Source organism: Anomalospiza imberbis, chromosome Z, assembly GCF_031753505.1.
Source record: "Anomalospiza imberbis isolate Cuckoo-Finch-1a 21T00152 chromosome Z, ASM3175350v1, whole genome shotgun sequence".
Taxonomy (NCBI): Eukaryota; Metazoa; Chordata; class Aves; order Passeriformes; family Viduidae; genus Anomalospiza; species Anomalospiza imberbis.
In genome coordinates, this window is record NC_089721.1 from 3,482,909 (window position 1) to 3,500,416 (window position 17,508).

General features: G+C 36.6%; 1 protein-coding gene across 2 annotated transcripts in view; it reads left to right on the plus strand.

Moving 5' to 3' along the window:
• Positions 1-17,508, plus strand: part of RIT2 (Ras like without CAAX 2) — a 186,571-nt gene that overhangs the window by 51,226 nt on the left and 117,837 nt on the right. For both annotated transcript variants that reach the window (XM_068175955.1, XM_068175954.1), the window contains exon 3: positions 603-659. In XM_068175955.1, coding sequence (XP_068032056.1) covers positions 603-659 — 57 coding nt within the window. The remainder of the gene's footprint in view (positions 1-602; positions 660-17,508) is intronic.

The following is a 17,508-nucleotide window of genomic DNA, read 5'->3' on the forward strand; positions in this document are numbered from 1 at the left end:
ACCTTTTCCAAATGTCAGAATGCAGTTTTCCTGAAGTCTCATGTAACTTTCCTAAAATTTCTGAAAGCAGTTAATAGTCAGTCATAAAACAGTCTCTTCAGAAGAAATGTTCTCTGGGTGGTTAAGAGAAGTCTTCGTGTGTTGCATCAAGTTTGATGAATTAGGTATCACTAAATACACCAGAAATCAAATTAGGCACTCCAGTTAGTGGCATTTTGTAGCACTGTGAAAGCCTTTATGAATCAGTCTTGTAAGTCACGTTTTATGTTTTTGCCATGGCAATATTCATCTCTATGCAATATCAGATTAACAGTATTTACCAAGTGTTGAAAGCATGGAAGATCTTAATACAGGAGTGGTACAATGAAGTTTGGAAATTAAGACAATTAAAGAGATTTAATTCATGTTTTTCTTCATTTATCAGTTCTGAGTTATCAATGCAGAGCCAATGCATTGTTGCAGAAGCAGACATAGAACAAAACTGCGCTCACAGTCTGAGCTGATACTTGCATGAGTGAGTTATCCATGTGTTCTTCTGCTTGTTTCTATTTAATGGTGGTGATATAAATATTTTTTATTCCCTCTCTCTTTTTCCTCTGCAGCAATGACAATGCAGTTCATTAGTCATCGGTTCCCTGACTACCATGACCCAACTATAGGTGAGTACAGGCTTTTCAACCCTTCATCCCTTCTAGTTTCTCTGCCTGTGTGAGACTGTGAGACAGTGAGAAGCTGCCTATAAAAGGCCCTTAGATAGAAGGAAGATTTGCAAACTTTAGATTGCACCTTAATTTTGTGATGGCAGTTGAGTTGTGTCATGGTCTTACTATTGATATTTCTTCCTGTTCTTTAAACAAAATCTCTTTCAAAAACAGGGTTCTGCATTCATGCATTGTAACTATTAATGTAATGCATTTAGAACTACAGATTATGAAACAAAATTGTTAAAGAATTTTAAACCCAACTCCAGTATGGAGTGGGGTTTGTTTGTCTGGTTTTTTAAAGTTCTGTTACTTTAGTGCTATTTCCCAGTATTAAAGTCTTAGCTGGCCTCCTCTAGGAACATCAAATGACTACTTAATTTAAAAGAATTGTGCTCTGGGATTACACACACTACTAACTTCGTTTGGTTTACCTACTTTATAAACTCGTGAATATAGAAATTCACACATATCTACTTTAGGCTTTATGACAATATATGTTTTTATCTGAAATAAACTTTAAATGCTGAGTGACTGTCAGAACTGGATGTTTATTCAATAAAGAGTGCCTTTATTACTTAGTTTTACTTATACTTGCATTTATGCACACTATCCATGTGCAATATTTAATTATAACAAGGCAAAGATAGCAGAATCTGGGTCCAGTAAGTGGAGAAGGCACTAAAACCATCCACATTTACAAAATTTCACTGGGGGTAAAAAGAGAAATCAATTCATCTCAGACAAAATATTTTTTGTTTTCTTTGCAATTTTCAAGTATTTCAAACTCACCTTTAACTTCTGAAAAATTACTATATCACTATACAGAGCACACAAAGATAGCTTTTCTTTATATTTTTTATTTCTATAATATTCCATATTTCCTGCATTTTAAGTCTTGGAAAATGGTTGTGACTTTAATAATGAAAAAATGTATAAACACTTCATGTCACTAGTAATTTTATAGCTGTTAAAAAAATTGCAAAACACCAATGGGATGTGTCATCTCTAAAGGAGGCAAAACTACTGTGGAATTGTTACAAATTCCTTTGCTTTTCCCAGGGAAAAAAAATGAAACCATTAAATCTAATTGGAAAAGAGGGACATTATTAGTTATCGACATCACTAAGTTATGTACATACATCCATCCCTATTATTAGCTATCCACCAGCCATCAGTATTTATTCCAATATTGTATCTCATCATAATCTTAGCTTATTAGTCTCTAGACACCACCACAATATGAATAATAGATAATCATAAAGAGAAGTAAAGCTTATGGTGCATTCTAAGTACATACTGCAGGAATGCCTTGAGGACTTGATCAGGATGAAGGTCTCCTTGAATGAGAAAGTGTTTCTACTCAGTAAACCAACACTAAAGAAGAGGAGAGTGGGTAAAGTGAACAGGGAATTATTGAATTCCATCTCACCCAGCTGGCTAGACATAAAACTGGAAGTACAAGTATTTTCTCTTCAGCGCTACTCTTACTCAGAACATGATGAGGACATCCTGAAAGAGTCTTATTATTATTTGGTCTCTAAAACACATACTAAACAGAAAAGAATGATCTTGGCCTAAGTATGCATGTTTTTTCCATACGTAAATTTGTGGTATGACCCCTTAAAATTGTACATAAAACAAACAGAAAAAAAGAACAAGTAGAAGGAATCACTGGAATCACTTGCTGCCACATCTATAAGAACAAACACATGATTTTCAAATGACAGCCCACTGAAAAAGTTTATACTGTTGAGATTGTTTTTACTCCTTTTAAGCTCCTGGTCTCAATTCACAGAATTAATCTCATGATTAGTTATACATCCACTGGAAGGATATTTTTACTATTTAGACCATCAACCTAAAGAAAATAAGGGGATCCAAAATGAGCACTTCCAGGGCAAAGACTATGCTGATGTCAGGAGAAAAGGTTATTCCTCTAAAGTCATGAGGAGATAGACACAGATGCTTTGTGTCATGGGGAAGTCATCATCTAAGAGCAGTGATGTCTCTAGCCAGAGTTTTGTTTCTCACTGTAACCCAGCAGCAGATGATGCAGAAATTACAAAACAGGCCACATATGAAATCTACATTCAGGCTGGCTGAGTGACAAAGCAGAAAATTAAATACAGTTTTTCTTCTCTCTCTGAGAACCCTGATCTCTCTGGATATCAATTTATTGCCTTTCCCTTGTACCATACATTTCAGGCCCCTTCCACTCCTCAGCAATTTTTATCTTGTTTATGGAAGCTATGTGTTGTCCTGAACTTTTATGGGCACCTGGCCTCACTTTTTTTGTGTACTTCTTTGAAAATGTCTAGCTCTGTGTACCTGCAGTTTTATTTCTCTGGACATTTTTAAGGGACAGAGGTTTCTGTGGAGGTCACTGAATGGGTAATCTTGTCCAGAAAATTAAAAAAAAAAAAAGCTCTATGATGTGTTTAAATGAAAATCCACACATTTCCAGTGTTAACCAAACTATTGAGACTACAGCTCTCCAGCTGAGCAGTAAGATAAGGTGGATTGTATCATTGGCTTGACATGAACATAAGAATTCTGGTGGCAGTGACCATGATTCTTAACTGTGAAAATTTAGCCAAGATTTAAAGAGGTAATGCTGACAGAATTGCTGCTGTCCCTCCTTGCACTTGATGGGACTTTTTCTAATTAATTCTCCTAAAGCAAATAGATGGTAGTAAAAGAGAGGGACCATTGTAAACAGCATCATTGTCCCTGAAATCCCAGAAGTCTATCACTTTCAGTTTTAAGGGCGAGTTGTTGATGACACCGAGCTACCAAAATATTCATAATCACTTTGTAATTTTTAACTTTTCATTGTCCACTTTAAGCATTAGCATGAAAGTGGAATAATAATTTCAGCTGTTTTTCATTTCTGTGGATTCCTGTGAAATAGTTTGTTATACATATATACATTTCAAACGTGTTAATTTTGATCTTGAAAGGGCTATGCAAATAGGTTTAGAATTATTTACATGTCTTTTCTCTCTGTATTTATGATTTATGAAAGGAATACCTAGACTTTTGAAGAATTTAATGGATGTTGTGTGTATACACATAAATACAGAAATAGATGGGTCAGTATTCATTTAAAATATAGAGTAAACATTGATTAAAAAATTAATGCTACCTGGATTGCTAATTTTAATGCTGTCACTTTGAGTTTAATGCCACTTCAAGATCAAATGGGTATCATGGCCATATTTTAGGTTTGCTACAAGCATTGCAGTTCAAAATTTTGAGACAGAAACATACTACTTTTGAAAGTAAAGGGGGAGCAGAAGGGTAAAATTAGTATTAGACTGTATGCAAGAAAAAAATCAGCGCTTAGCACTTTGTGAAAATAGAATTATTTTAGCACTCATTTAATATTTAATTCTAGTCAACAATGGGCGTAAATTCCAAATGGCAGTGGATGTGATAATTTTCTGGAACAAATGGCTAAGAGCAATTTACAGTCTGCACAGTCTTTGGCAACATCACAGAGAGTTAATGCAAGTGGAGTGTCAGGAAAGGAAACACTACACAGAGCAGCAAACTGGACAGGCTCCAAGATGCTCATTAACCATGTGACTAATCTTAAAATGAATACATAATGCAAACGAGATGCGAGAGCAGCTTCCTGTTTTGGTGAGATATCACTGCATGAGATTGTGTCAAATGAGCAGTTGAGGGCATTAAGGCTGTGTCAATGTCAAACTCTAATTGAAATGGGTGTGGGATGGAAATCACTCTAGCATTTAGCACATGAATTTCCATGAGGTTCCCTAACGAAGTGGTGCATTCACCAATGCATCAAATAAAATGCATTTACTCATCTTTAATAAGATGTTGGAAGTGTGGGGGTGAATTTCAGACAAAAAAAAACATGTTAAATATAGCTGAAAATATTCTAGGTTTATATAATGTGTACCAAAAAAATGTCTGTGATATAAAGATTGTATCTGTTTTGAAGGTACAATAATGAAAAAGTATAAAGAAAGGGAAATAACAAACTCATTAAAAATTAAAGAAGACAAAGGTGGGATGCATCTGCTAGATCTGGGGAGAGGCATCTTGCCACAAAAGTTCTATTCACATTTATATTCAGGGTACAGAAAGTTTCTAGAACATTTCTGCTCTTATATAAAACATGAATGCATGTGTGGACCATGCCTAAATTAATTCTCAATCTCTTTTTTTATACAGAAAATAAATATTTAGATTGGACTGAGCATGTCACAACTGGATTTGAGCCCCAAAATTGTTTGTTTTATTTTTCCCCCCCTTTTTTTATTTCATTCACCATATATTAATTCTCCATATATTTATTGGCCTTATCCTAGATGGCATAAAAAATCCTATAAAATGATCAATTTATCTCCAAGAACTGACTCCCGAGGTATTCACACTGATTATGTAGATGTAGCAATATTGCCTCTATTTTCCATATTCATCATTGTTCAAAACAAGAAATGAAGAATGTACAAAATACTGGTGCATGCTTTTTAACCATATTCTTAAACTTGTGTTTTTATTTTTCATTTTGCTGTCTGCTGGAATTATTTGCATTATTAAGAGATTATTAATCACTTTTGGTGTAAAGCATTTTGACTGAGGTATTTCAAAAAGAGCAGAGATTATGGATACTCTCTGATGAGCCTTGATTAAGGCTCATGTTTAGACATCCAAATGATAAATTCTGTACATGAATCATGTATCTTTGTTCCAATTATGTGACATTCAGGGAGATTTAGGAGTGGAGATGCAGTTCTTTGCTCACTTCCTTTATCACAGTTTGTGGGAGCCATTTGAGATCCTCTGGAGTGTGTCCTGAGAAGGGAACAGAAATGGGGAAGGGTCTGGAGCACAGCTCTGATGAAAAGTGATCAAGGGAGATGTGGGAGCTCAGCCTGGAGAAAAGGAGGCTCAGGGGGGACCTTCTGGCTCTGCACAACTCCCTGACAGGAGGTGACAGCCAGTGGGAGGGTTGGGCTCTGCTCCCAGGGAACAGGGACAGGACAAAAGGAAATGGCCTCAACTTGCTCCAGAGAATGTTTACATTGGATTTTTTTTTTTTCCCTGAAAGGATATTAAGCAGTGGCATAAGCTGTCAGGGCAGTGGTGGAGTCACGAGTCCCCACCCCTAGAGGGATTTAAAATCCCTGTAGGTGTGGCATCTGGGTGCATGTGTTAGTGGTGGGTTTGACAGTGCTGGGTTAACAGTTGGACTCAGTGATCTCAGGGCTCTTTTCCAACCTAAAGTGTTTAATGAAGGATTCTGTGCCCTGCAGTCCTGCTTTGGTTCAGGATCCGGACCCAGAAGGCTGTAGATCTTCTAGAGGTCGTGTGTGGCTGATATCTGTCCCCCTGTGAGTGTGACACAGGATCTGTGCATCACCAGAGCCCTTCTAGTCCAGTGAATGAAAACCAGAAAATATTCCCAAAAGCATATCAAACATCAAGACTCCAGTATGGGCAGCTAGATAGCGTCCACTCTTCAGAGTAAGGAGATTTTAGCTACCTACCTTGCATACAGACAAATAGTTTGTAGGTTTCTAAATCTAGATGCCTGAGGATGAATTGTGGTGCATTCTCTGACAGCTTGTCAGAGCGAGGACCTTCACAAATCACTGTGACACCTCTCAGAGTGTCTGGATAGAGGAAAATGGAGAGTGAGACTTGCTGTGCACTATCCTTGCTAAGGTGGCAAAAGAAAGGAGAACATTGTCATGTGTCTGGCAGTGTAGGTTCTTCCATAGTTAGAGAAAAATAAGCCATACATAGAAAATTAGGGAGTAGCATCAAGAAATTAAGAATGAAAAAGTGCCCAAACTGCTCTGTAGTTTAGATTTCAAGGAGGCAATAACACGCCTTCTGCTTAGTGTTACTGTTTCATCCTAGTATGAAAGGAAATACAAATTATTTGTAAGTACACAGAGGGGAGACTGGAAAATCACAGCATATTTTTCTCTCTGATGGAAACAATTTGACTTGAAAACCAAAAATAATCCTATTTATCTTTGAGACATTTCTTTTTAAAAGGCAGTATTTTCTCTCAAAATTACACATCAATGATAGTGGGATAATTTCTCAACATTTCAGTATGAGATGTTTGTCTTAGATGAAGTCTCAGATCATGATGAAATTTGATTCTTTCTGTTGAGAACTTCCGTATTTTTCTTGTTAAAGGACTAGTCTGGTCTTATTCTAAACATGCTGTGTTACTCAGATACATGATCTCCTGCTCTAATGTTAAACTTTCTTTCTTTGAACTTTGCTTTCATAAGGCATCTGTTCAGTCCTAAATTGTTTTCAGAATTCACACAACAAATTATCAAGAAAGAAGTTGCATTTTTTCTGTCTGTACTCAAGGGGAATCATCCCTAAACTCCTGGTCATAATTTTATTGTCCAGCATTCAGGTTTTCTTAGGCAAACAACTCATGGAACTATTTTTAGGGCTGTTTATTTCAGGTGACAGTTCTTTTTCAATTAACATTTTCAAACACCAGGGAAATGCCACTTAATCTAATAATTTTCTTTTAGTAACATCTCTGAAGCAAACAATCTCAGAGAAGCAAATGCAGTCAGTGTCTTTTTAGAGAGTAGGTACCCCAGAGGCCTGATTCTCCAGACATCATCTCCCCTCCCAAGTCACCAAACACCTCCTCAAAGTTTGGATTTTGGTCAGAACACCTTGAAGAGAATGTTGGCTTGCACTTCAGCCTTGGCAATGCAGTTGTGTGTGTCTATCTCACATGCCCTTAGAAAACTGAACACAGCAGCAATACTGGCAGATTCACTTCAGGCACAGCAGTGCCAGACAGCAGCCACAGCTATGAGCCCCTGCTCCCCCATGCTGTGAAGTCTCAGAGGAGGAAATAGTGTAGAGATCAAGTGTAGAGCTATCTATCTAGAGCTATTAATATTATAATATATTAATATGCAAAGATATTAGCATCTCCATGTAGCTATTAAAACCTGGAGCTATTTTTTACCCTAAAGCATGGGCAAGGATTGATGCATGAGCTATCACCTGCTAGGAGCAGGCACTGCAGACTCTGAAACAGGCTGTAGTTTTGTGAGATGAAATAAGCCAAATCTTAAAACTCATTTGTGAAGAAAAAGAGGAAATCCCACTCTTCATCTCTGCCCTTTTCCCAGCCTCACTGGCTCTCTGGGATTCATTGAACAGTTTTTCAAGTTGATTCAATAGTATTCCAACAGAAAATTAACCCACCCCAACATGGAATAGCTGCCTGACAGGTTACTGAGTTTAAAAGATTTGGTGGAAAAATAGTTATCAAAGCTCAAAAAATCAAAGGGGGTCATGTAGAAACAAATATGTGGAAAAGGTGGTATAACTGGGAATGAAAGAGATTAGAAATTGTTTTATTTCTGGGACATGTGAGGTGTGAAAACCCAGTCAAGCATCTCATGCATTCACTCTCAAACACCAGTCTATGAGCCAAAGTTCTTCACAAGTGGATCCCTGTTGTCAAAAATAGCAGTGGCAATTACCTGTGCCACCGTGTGGCATTCCTTGGGCTATTATCCATCTGCAAATGAGGAATATTGGTTAAATGGTCTTGTGACCTTTCATGGATCTATATATTCTCAGTTGGAGCATTTATCTAATCAGAATTACCTTAATTGATAATCTGGCTGGTAATAAAACTTCCCTTTCACCATTGCTTTAGAAATTAAGACTCTGTTTGTTATGAATAAAACCTGGCAGGTGGTGAGTGGTGGTCAGTACAGTTAAATCCAGCTGGTGGACAGCTACGAGGGGTGCTATGAGTCTATGATTCTATTTCTCCAACATCTCTGCTCAGCAAGAGCTTACTATGGCTGGAAGAGGACAGAAAAGTGTTTACCCTGTGTGCTGTCATGAGAGATCTATGCTTGCCTCATGTTCACATGCAAAAAAGCACCAATAGCCCTTAGCTGCTAATGGTTCATATTTATTACTTTCCATACTCCATTGACTTTCTTTGTGTTGGAAGTAAAATATATTCTTGCCTCAGCCATCTTCTCTTCACTGAAAAGGGTCAGTGGAGGATCAAAGTATGGTATATTACCCTTCTAATTCTTCTGGAAACCTGAGATTAATTGTGTATCTGCTAAAACAGAAAGAATATATAAATAACCAAAAACTTTATAGAAGTGTGACTTTGTTGTTGTTCTTCTTAAGCACTGATCAGTCAGATTAAAACTGAGGAAGGAAGAAAAAAGCCTTTGCTTATTATAAATGTGACAATACAAAAACATTTCTGTGGTATATTTTTATAATAATAGCAATAGTAAGAATAATTGTAATAATGAAACATTGAAACATTTTTATTTAAATTATTTTATAACATCTTCTATATTCAGAGTGTAGAAAGAGTCAGCCAAGAATAGTAACCGTTTTTTTTTTTTTTTTTTGTCTGTTCTACACAAAAAAGTCAGTTTTTTTCTTCATAGCAGCGTTGTACAGGGCAAAAGACCTCCAATTCAGCAATGGGTGGTTTTGGTTTGACTCCACCAAAAAATCTTTGCTTCCCCTGTTTTGATCCACCAAGTCTCTGATTGATAAATCTAGTAGAAGCAGAAAAAGAGCTTAAATGGTTCTGCTGACAGAAGAGGATATTCTCAGAACTGAGCTCTTCAGGCCTACAATTATACCTTAATTTTAACCCAAAAAAGAAAACCGGGGCAATATCTCCTTCTTAGGTTCCTCTCTGCTCTCCTGTAGTAGAGTTTCACAGGCATACCTTCACTGGGTTGAGCCCCATATATGATCTGTGGAATTCAGCTCTGAACCTTTAGATCCTGACTGCTTTTGGCAGCACAAAAGGTCTGCATCTGGATGGTGACATCAAAAACAGGAGAGTTTATATGCTTACCCAGAGCTGCTATCCAGAGTGAAGCCACACACCTATAGTAGTTTCTAATTAGCATTGTAAACATGCAAAGTGATAGAGCATGATTATGCCACCCTAACCTCTGCATTTCATGTTAGTTAGATGAATAATTCTTTTAAATGTGAAATACAATAAAGAAAGCCTAGGTTCTTGGGGCTAAAGTAGGGTGGAGTGTCATGTTATGTGGCAGCTGAGGATGTCCAATGTCCTGGGAATTACATAGCTGAAGCTGGAGTGAAAGCCAAACTCACTCTGTGGCCTTAGACGGATGGTTCTGCCGTGGGTGTGACAACCCTCATTTGGTGATTGCAATTACCATTAGGGTCATGAAATTAGAAGGACCTGAAGCAAGACTTGGCAGCCCATGAACAGGGAAAACTTGCTTACCTGTATCCTGTATATTGTGATTAGCAAAATTATTCCCTAAATTATTTTTGAAATTGAACGAGACACCCATGCCACGGTTTTCTAGAGGCGGATGATTTATCACGCTCAGTTCAAAATTCTTCATCACAGGACAAATGTTTCCATTAACCTTTCTTTCATGGAAGCCAGCAGCCATCTACACCTTACTAAATCCAAGGCACCATCCGTGCTAATAACCATGCAGATGTAGCCAACTTGCTAATTGCTTCCCGAAATGACAAGAAGCGAATTCGTAGCCCTCAGATTCTCCCATTCAGTAGTGCAAGCACGGACTTGAAAGAGTGGTGAAATTGCTGCCTGCTATTCTTGTTCCCCAAGATAAGGGTACTTGGGCTTCTGTTAATTATCATGTTTTGATTAAACAGGAGCACTTTGTTCACTTTGTTCATGTACGCCTTTGAACGAAATGAAATTTTTCTGGAAGCAGAGAAAGTAATGATATGCTTTTATTAAATATTAGTAGCATTATCTACATTGCAAGCAGTTCCTAACAGCAAGTGCAATGGTTTACCTGAGATATCTTTAACCTTAAGCTGCAAAATTGCTAACTTTTGCAGAGAAATTGTAATTTCTCTGTGAAAGCTAGATCTGAGAAAAATAGCTTTATTCACTTGGGTGAGGGACACTTAACAATTAAAATTTAGCCTGTTTGGAGGATTGCACTGCAAGTTCTGATGAAGACCTGAGCAAATTTTCTGGGCAACGAACTTTGTCCTATTCAATGACTAACACCAAATTAGTCACATATGTGCATATTTGCAGATTAAAATCATAAATGGTAGCTTTGTTAATTACAGTATTTGCATCGTACCTGAAAGCTGCTTCACCAGACCAAACTATTCAGATCAACTGTGTCAGTCTTTCAGTAAAATCCATACTGGATCCCAGCAGAAAGTCATCATTTAAAGGAGATGACTCAACCCAGAAGAATTTGATGTTTCACAATAGGAAAGAATGGAATTAGCTCCTCCATCCATGTGTTTGGGAAAATGAAGGAAGAAGGGTTGTAAAATAAACTTGATCAGAACTTGTAACCACTCTGTGGCCTTGTGAAAAACCATTTTGCTTTAATTAATAATAATTTTATTTTGGAGGGGGAAATGCTTATCTGCAACTAGAAAATAAAATGTTGCAAACAGTAAAAAATTAATACATAGTATAGTATTATAAAAATACTCATTGTTTCTGTAGAAGGATATATTTGCATTGGTGCTTCTTGTGCTTAATTTTAAATCTGCTAATGGGCCTAATATATTTCTCAGGAGTGGCTAAAGTCACATATACTGTTATGCTCATATATTCTGCTGTAATTAATAAAGTTTGGGCCCTGATGACAGAGATCTGACTGGGTGCAAGGTGGTGCAAGACCAGAAAAGGTAGCAAGATGTTTACCTTGCTGACTACCAAGGTTTATAGTTTATCTCCTTTGTCTGGAAATAGGTGTCTTACTTGGAATTTTCTATTGTACATTGTGCTTTTTAACCTTGTGGATTACTCCATATAGAAGAAATTCTCTCCCATGCAAAACTGTTCAGCACAATAATTCTTAATTTTAGTTGCTCTTGAAAGCTGGGCAGGCCATTGCCTCCATTTCCAACTGCTTTTTTAATAAACTTCATAATCATGAGAACCAGAAAAGAGAAGAGAAACTAAATTTAACTGGCTCAAAGTTCAATTCCCTCAGATTTCTGATCACACAAAACACTTTAGAGCACAGATAATGCTGTTGTTTTTTTTTCTTTTCTTTTTTTTTTTTTTTTTTTTTTTTTTTTTTTTTTTTTTTTATTTTTACTTACCATAGACTAAGTGAGATTAAGCCTTTTGCTTCCAGGGCTTTTCAGCAAAGAACGAAAGGGCACCACAGTAATGAAAAAACAAGCTGACATTCAAGAAGAGGTTTTTGTACACATCTATAGGTAAAAATGAAAAAGAAAAAAAAAATAGAAGATGGAATGTGCAATGGATAACCCATTCCACAATTTAAAAGGCACTGAGTGCATTTCAGGTCACCAAGAAAACTGGCATCTACTTAGCCAAAACTGAAAATCAATCAAGCTGCTTCAGCAGCTCAGTGTTATCAGTCCTGCCCCGCAGAGCACAGATCTGAAACATCAAACAGCCCAACAAGAGGGAGAAAGTTAATTTGAGAGCAGCTGTTTTAAGACAGATACATAATGGCATTAGGAGAGGAGCACTGTGGTGAGGTGAGAGCTGAACAGAAATGCCCATTAGGCTGAGGAAGCTTTTAGGTGAATTATTGAAAGCAGATGCAGCCAAAGCCTGAGGTAAAGGCGTCAGACAAGAGTATGATGAAGGTGGATGCTAAAAACTAGCAATAATGCATCTTGGGGCTGCATGAGACTTATTGGGCCTAAACTGAAGTTTTTATTCTGCTACAACAATTCTGGATGTTCATCAGGTTGCCATCCCTGGAATTATTCAAGGGCAGGTTGGGCAGGGATTTGAGCAACTTTAGTCTAGTGGAAGGTGTCCCTTCGTATGGCAAGGGAGTTGGAATGAGATTCTTTTAGGTCTCTCCCAATTCTAACAATTCTATGATTCCATGGTTCTATTTACTGTGCCCCTCCAAGCATTTAGACACCACTTTTCATTGATTAGTATTAAATGAAGAGATTTGTTTGAGGATCTGGACATAATCTAGTTGTGCTTCTGCTTTCCATTGAAGATATAAGAAGTTCTTATATTAGGAGGACAAAATCAGCTACATGATGTTCTGCTCTTTTATTTTCAAACATTGATAATAGAATCATTATTTTGTTTGTTTTTAATTGTATTTATTTACATCTTCACTCCTTGAAATTATGATTTATCTCATGAACTGCATAATCACAGAATTATTTTCATTGGAAGGGACTTTAATTGTCATTCATTCCAGCTGCACTGCCATGGGTAGGGACATGGGAAGGTGTAGGAACACCTTCCCCTGGACCAGGTTTCTCCACAGCTCCTCCAGGCAGCCACAGCTCCTCTAGGGATCTTGTGCCATTGAGAACTCAGGGATAATTTTTATGTGCCATTGAAGGAATAGAAACCTTGAAAACAGAACACATAAATTAGTTAAAAGCATGTTATGACACTGATCAAAGGCTAAGTAAAGGAAACACTGTGTTTTCAATCGAAACTAGGGAGAGATGGAATCTACAGCAGTGATATGCATTTGAATTTAGCAAGGCCATTGAAAAGCATTACAGAAGATTTTTTGAAGATGTACATGACCAAAGCTTTGATTCAGTATCTTATCTGTGAATATTTTCATGGCAATTTGAATGCTAAAATTGAAACAGAAATATAGAAATTTCTGTATTTATTATCATGCAACTGAATGCGCAGTGAATAAATGAATGAATTTCTTTTACAATAACCACTTAACATGAATAATGTTTTATTTTTTCTCAGATTATTTTAATTTTCTCAGGGCCTACACTATAGGTTTGTTAATAGGCTAGCTGAGAAGTAATATCTACATTAAATGCTGCATTACTTACCTACGTCTCTTTCATAGAAACAGCTGAGATGTTCAGAATATGTGGTTACTAAAGGAAGTGTTTCTAGCTGTGGATTTAGAAAGGAGGAGGTATTTTTTTCTCTCTTCTGCAAACCGTCATCAAGATTCTTCTGCCTGGAATTGTCTGTTACCATCACTTTCGTAGGCTGGTAACAGGCAACGTGTGCTGTTAACATGAAACTGAGTGAAGCCTGAAGGATCTGACAGAGAAATGACAAAGCTAAACAAATGACAAATGGAAAATACAGCTCAATGCTGAGAAACAAATCATCCCTGGGAAGAAAAATTTGAAGTATTGCTAATTACTGATAGATTCACAGAATGAGCTGAGATGGGAGGGACCTACAAGGATCAAGTTGGTTCAAGTCCCACTCCTGACCCTGCACAGGCCATCCCAAGAATCACACTATGTATAATGATGTAACAGAGCCGGAACTGGAATATTTAAATAGCCTAGTTAATAGCCTAGTACTAATATCCTTATTTGCATTATATTAAAGGATACTGCTATCTATGTATTTACAAAATACAAGGCAATCAAATCTGTCAGTCCTTCTCCTCTAAACCACCCATTGCTTATCACGTGTGCAGAGCTTATAGGAAGGCAACCTCTGTGACTTGGTGTCCTTGCCTGCAAAATGCTGATAGCAATGCTCACCCAAATTGTAAAACACTCATAGTCCAGGAAAATAATTATATGCTAAGGGAGGTTTTAATAGCAATGTATTTTGATGGGTAATTCCTATGACATGCATATTCTTATCTTGAAGAGGAGGAATTTATGTGTAGTATTTGGTACAGTGGTTTATGTCTCTGTTCGTCCAGTCTTTTCATTTAAAAATTCCTTGCTGTAAATAGAAATAGCACCCATACAGGCAAAGACTCATGACCATCCTACATTCAGGAGCATTGCTAAATTAAAATGCATTTGTAGCAGATAATCTAAGCACACCAAGAGCTGTGTCTCCTGCCGTTGCTTTGGCACACAGGGAGAACAACAAGAGGCAGAATTCCAGGTGTGGCTGACTGAGCTTGGATTCCTTCTGCTGGCTTGACACCTCCTCAGTCAAATAAAATATCGTTTGGCTCGCCTCTATATGTGAATCTGATAATTTTTGACTGCAATTGGTATTGTACAAAACAGAGAAGAGAAACTTTATTTAGAAGGCATAGAAGCAGAATTAATAAATGGAAGAAAGAAGCATCTGACCTAAATTTCAGGGATTGGAACATGTCTGTAGTGCAGACAAAAAGCACAACTCCCCATTAAACTGTACATCATTCAAACCTATTTGTCATGAAGCAGTTACCTGCTCATTACTGATAAAGTACATTGATATATTTTTTATGAATTCAGCTTCTCTAAGTTAACTGGTCATAACACAACCTTGCATTAATTACTGTATTTCTCTCTCCAGAATTATGTCCTATAAAATATAAATCTGAAAAAAATGATCATGAATTAATTTCAAACACACACACCAAAAAAAGACCACAAAGCCAGATAACATAAAACTTAAATAAATTTTTTCTTTAATTTTCTAACACTGCAAAGTGCAATTAAAAGTGAAAAAAAGAGAACCCCCCTCCCCCGCCAAAACTTAGATATTCAGTAAAGGGGGAAATAATTTAAAATTAAAAAGAAATAGGTACCATTCAGAACAGTTGGATCTCTATTTTTTGGTGCCACTCTGCAATATATTAAGCAGTCAGTATGCATTGAAGCCATATGATACCATATTCTGAGAATAATTTTGTATCTATTTTCATTTTTATTTTTAATCTTTGTAGGAAATAAGATTCTAAAAGAATCAACATTATATCCAGGGAAAAAATAAATTATCTTTCACAGTATAGTTCATATATCCACACATTGTTCAGATTACAAGAATGTGGGAGTTTTGTTTTGTTTTCTTTTCGGTACCTTAAAAAATGTTCATTCTTGCAGTCAGTGTTTGAAACACAATTAGCAATATCAGTAAATTCCATCCTCATATTTTTTCATGCAATAACCTACTCTCCTGCAGAATTTTACCCAAACCAAAAGCTGAGACTTTATGATTAACCTCACAGAAAAAAAAGACTAATCCTGAGCTTAATTGGAACAATATAGTTGTAGTCTGATTTATTGCCTGATGTCTGATTATCATTCATGCCTATTTTGTATGTTCTTTTAATGCTTTACCGAAATAGCAGTTGGATTTTGACCTTTTATTAAAAACCACAACTTAGAGCTGTAGGATGTAAAGCACAAATACACGTGGTTTAACAGCCCCCAAATTAGTTTTATAAGGAGCATAATATTCATATTATAAATTATTTAGATGAGAGAAAGTTTAGCACACTTTTACACTTTTAGCACACTTTTGAGTAGTGTAAAAACAGCAGACACTATTTGTAATGCAGATAATTTTAAAGGGAGGATATTGGAGTGTGAGTTTATTAGTGTTACTGATGAAGATTTTCCCAGTTTGTTTCATATACATTTAGATGCAGTTTCAGAGGAACATTTTCACTTCTGTTCTTCTCTGTCCACTTCTTCCTTCTCTGTTCCTTCTCTTTACAGCAAGGTCTCAGAACTTCCCTTACCATGACCACAAACTGTACCATGCTGCTTGGACTAAAAAGACCAGCCACACATTGGGAAATGTGTGAAAATACCAGGATTTCTGCTTAACCCCATAGTTACCAATCAACCAAAAACATATGGGTCCAAGATACAGATTTATCTAACTCTTGACGTCTAGGAAGTGGTTTATTTCCAGGTTAATGCGCTCGCATCATAATTTTAAATAAAATAAAGATGTTTGCCCATGCAATAGACACAAAAGAGAATTAAACCTCTATTTACGTTACTTTCTGAGATGAAATCCCAGTTTAGAAGTATTAATTGTAGAGCAGAATTAAGTGGTACAGGTCTTCCTCTTGGTCTTTATGACATGATATGGGAAACATGGGTTTCAATTTATGCATCTTGCTTCTGCCTGCTGCCTTGGAAGGAATGAAATGCCCAGGAGATTAGTGAATCCACAGGAAAATGGAAAGGCAGTGCCTCTCGTAAGAGTGACCGTGTTTGAGCATTAAGAAGGTGGTTAAGGAGGTGAGGCTCATAAGTGGGTGCTATGATTTGCTCTCTGGTATGAACGTATGTTGGCTTAGTGATTTCTTTGGCAAGTGTGCACTTTAGGGCTTCCTCTTAAATGTGTGCCTGAAGAAAATTAGGGGTTAAAATTCCTACCTATTTTCCATCTATATGTAAGTTGAAAATACCCCTGCTTATCACTCCACAACTGAGGGCATTTTTAGGCTTCTCTTTATTATCTGTACTATCTTGCTTTTTGCACCTAGGCAGAGAGAATATTACAAAGGAAACTCATATCTCTTTCCTATCCTCCTTCATCTCTACATTTCCTGGGGCAAAATATAATCTTACATGTGAAAAACATTTGCCTAGAAAACTATTTAGATTCATGTATTTGGTCAAAGCATATCAAAACATGTTTTTCTACTACCAACAGAACACATCAGCATACATCAAGAATGAAATTGAGACAGTGATTCTAACATTCCTTTGTGAAAAGTTTTAAGGTCAGTAGTTAGGGAAAGCAAAATAAATGAAAATGACAAAATGTCTTTATACATTCAGTATTATGTCTGCAAAGTAAAAATATTATAAAGATAGTCTGGCTCCAGCTTTTAACAGCTGAAACTTTACTGATGACAGTGACATTATATCAGGGTACACCTGGAGTAGCTCAGCAGGGTAGATATCTGAAAGCTGTGGCTTATATTCAGATGCCAGTGGATCTTTTAGTTATAAATAACTCTGAACTTGTAAATACTTTCTTTGGGAAAAAAAAAAAAAAGAAAAAAAGAGAAAAAAGACAGGATTTATCTAGCATCATTTTTAGCCAAGTAAAATTTAAGTGGAAGTTTTTTTCCCAAATTAA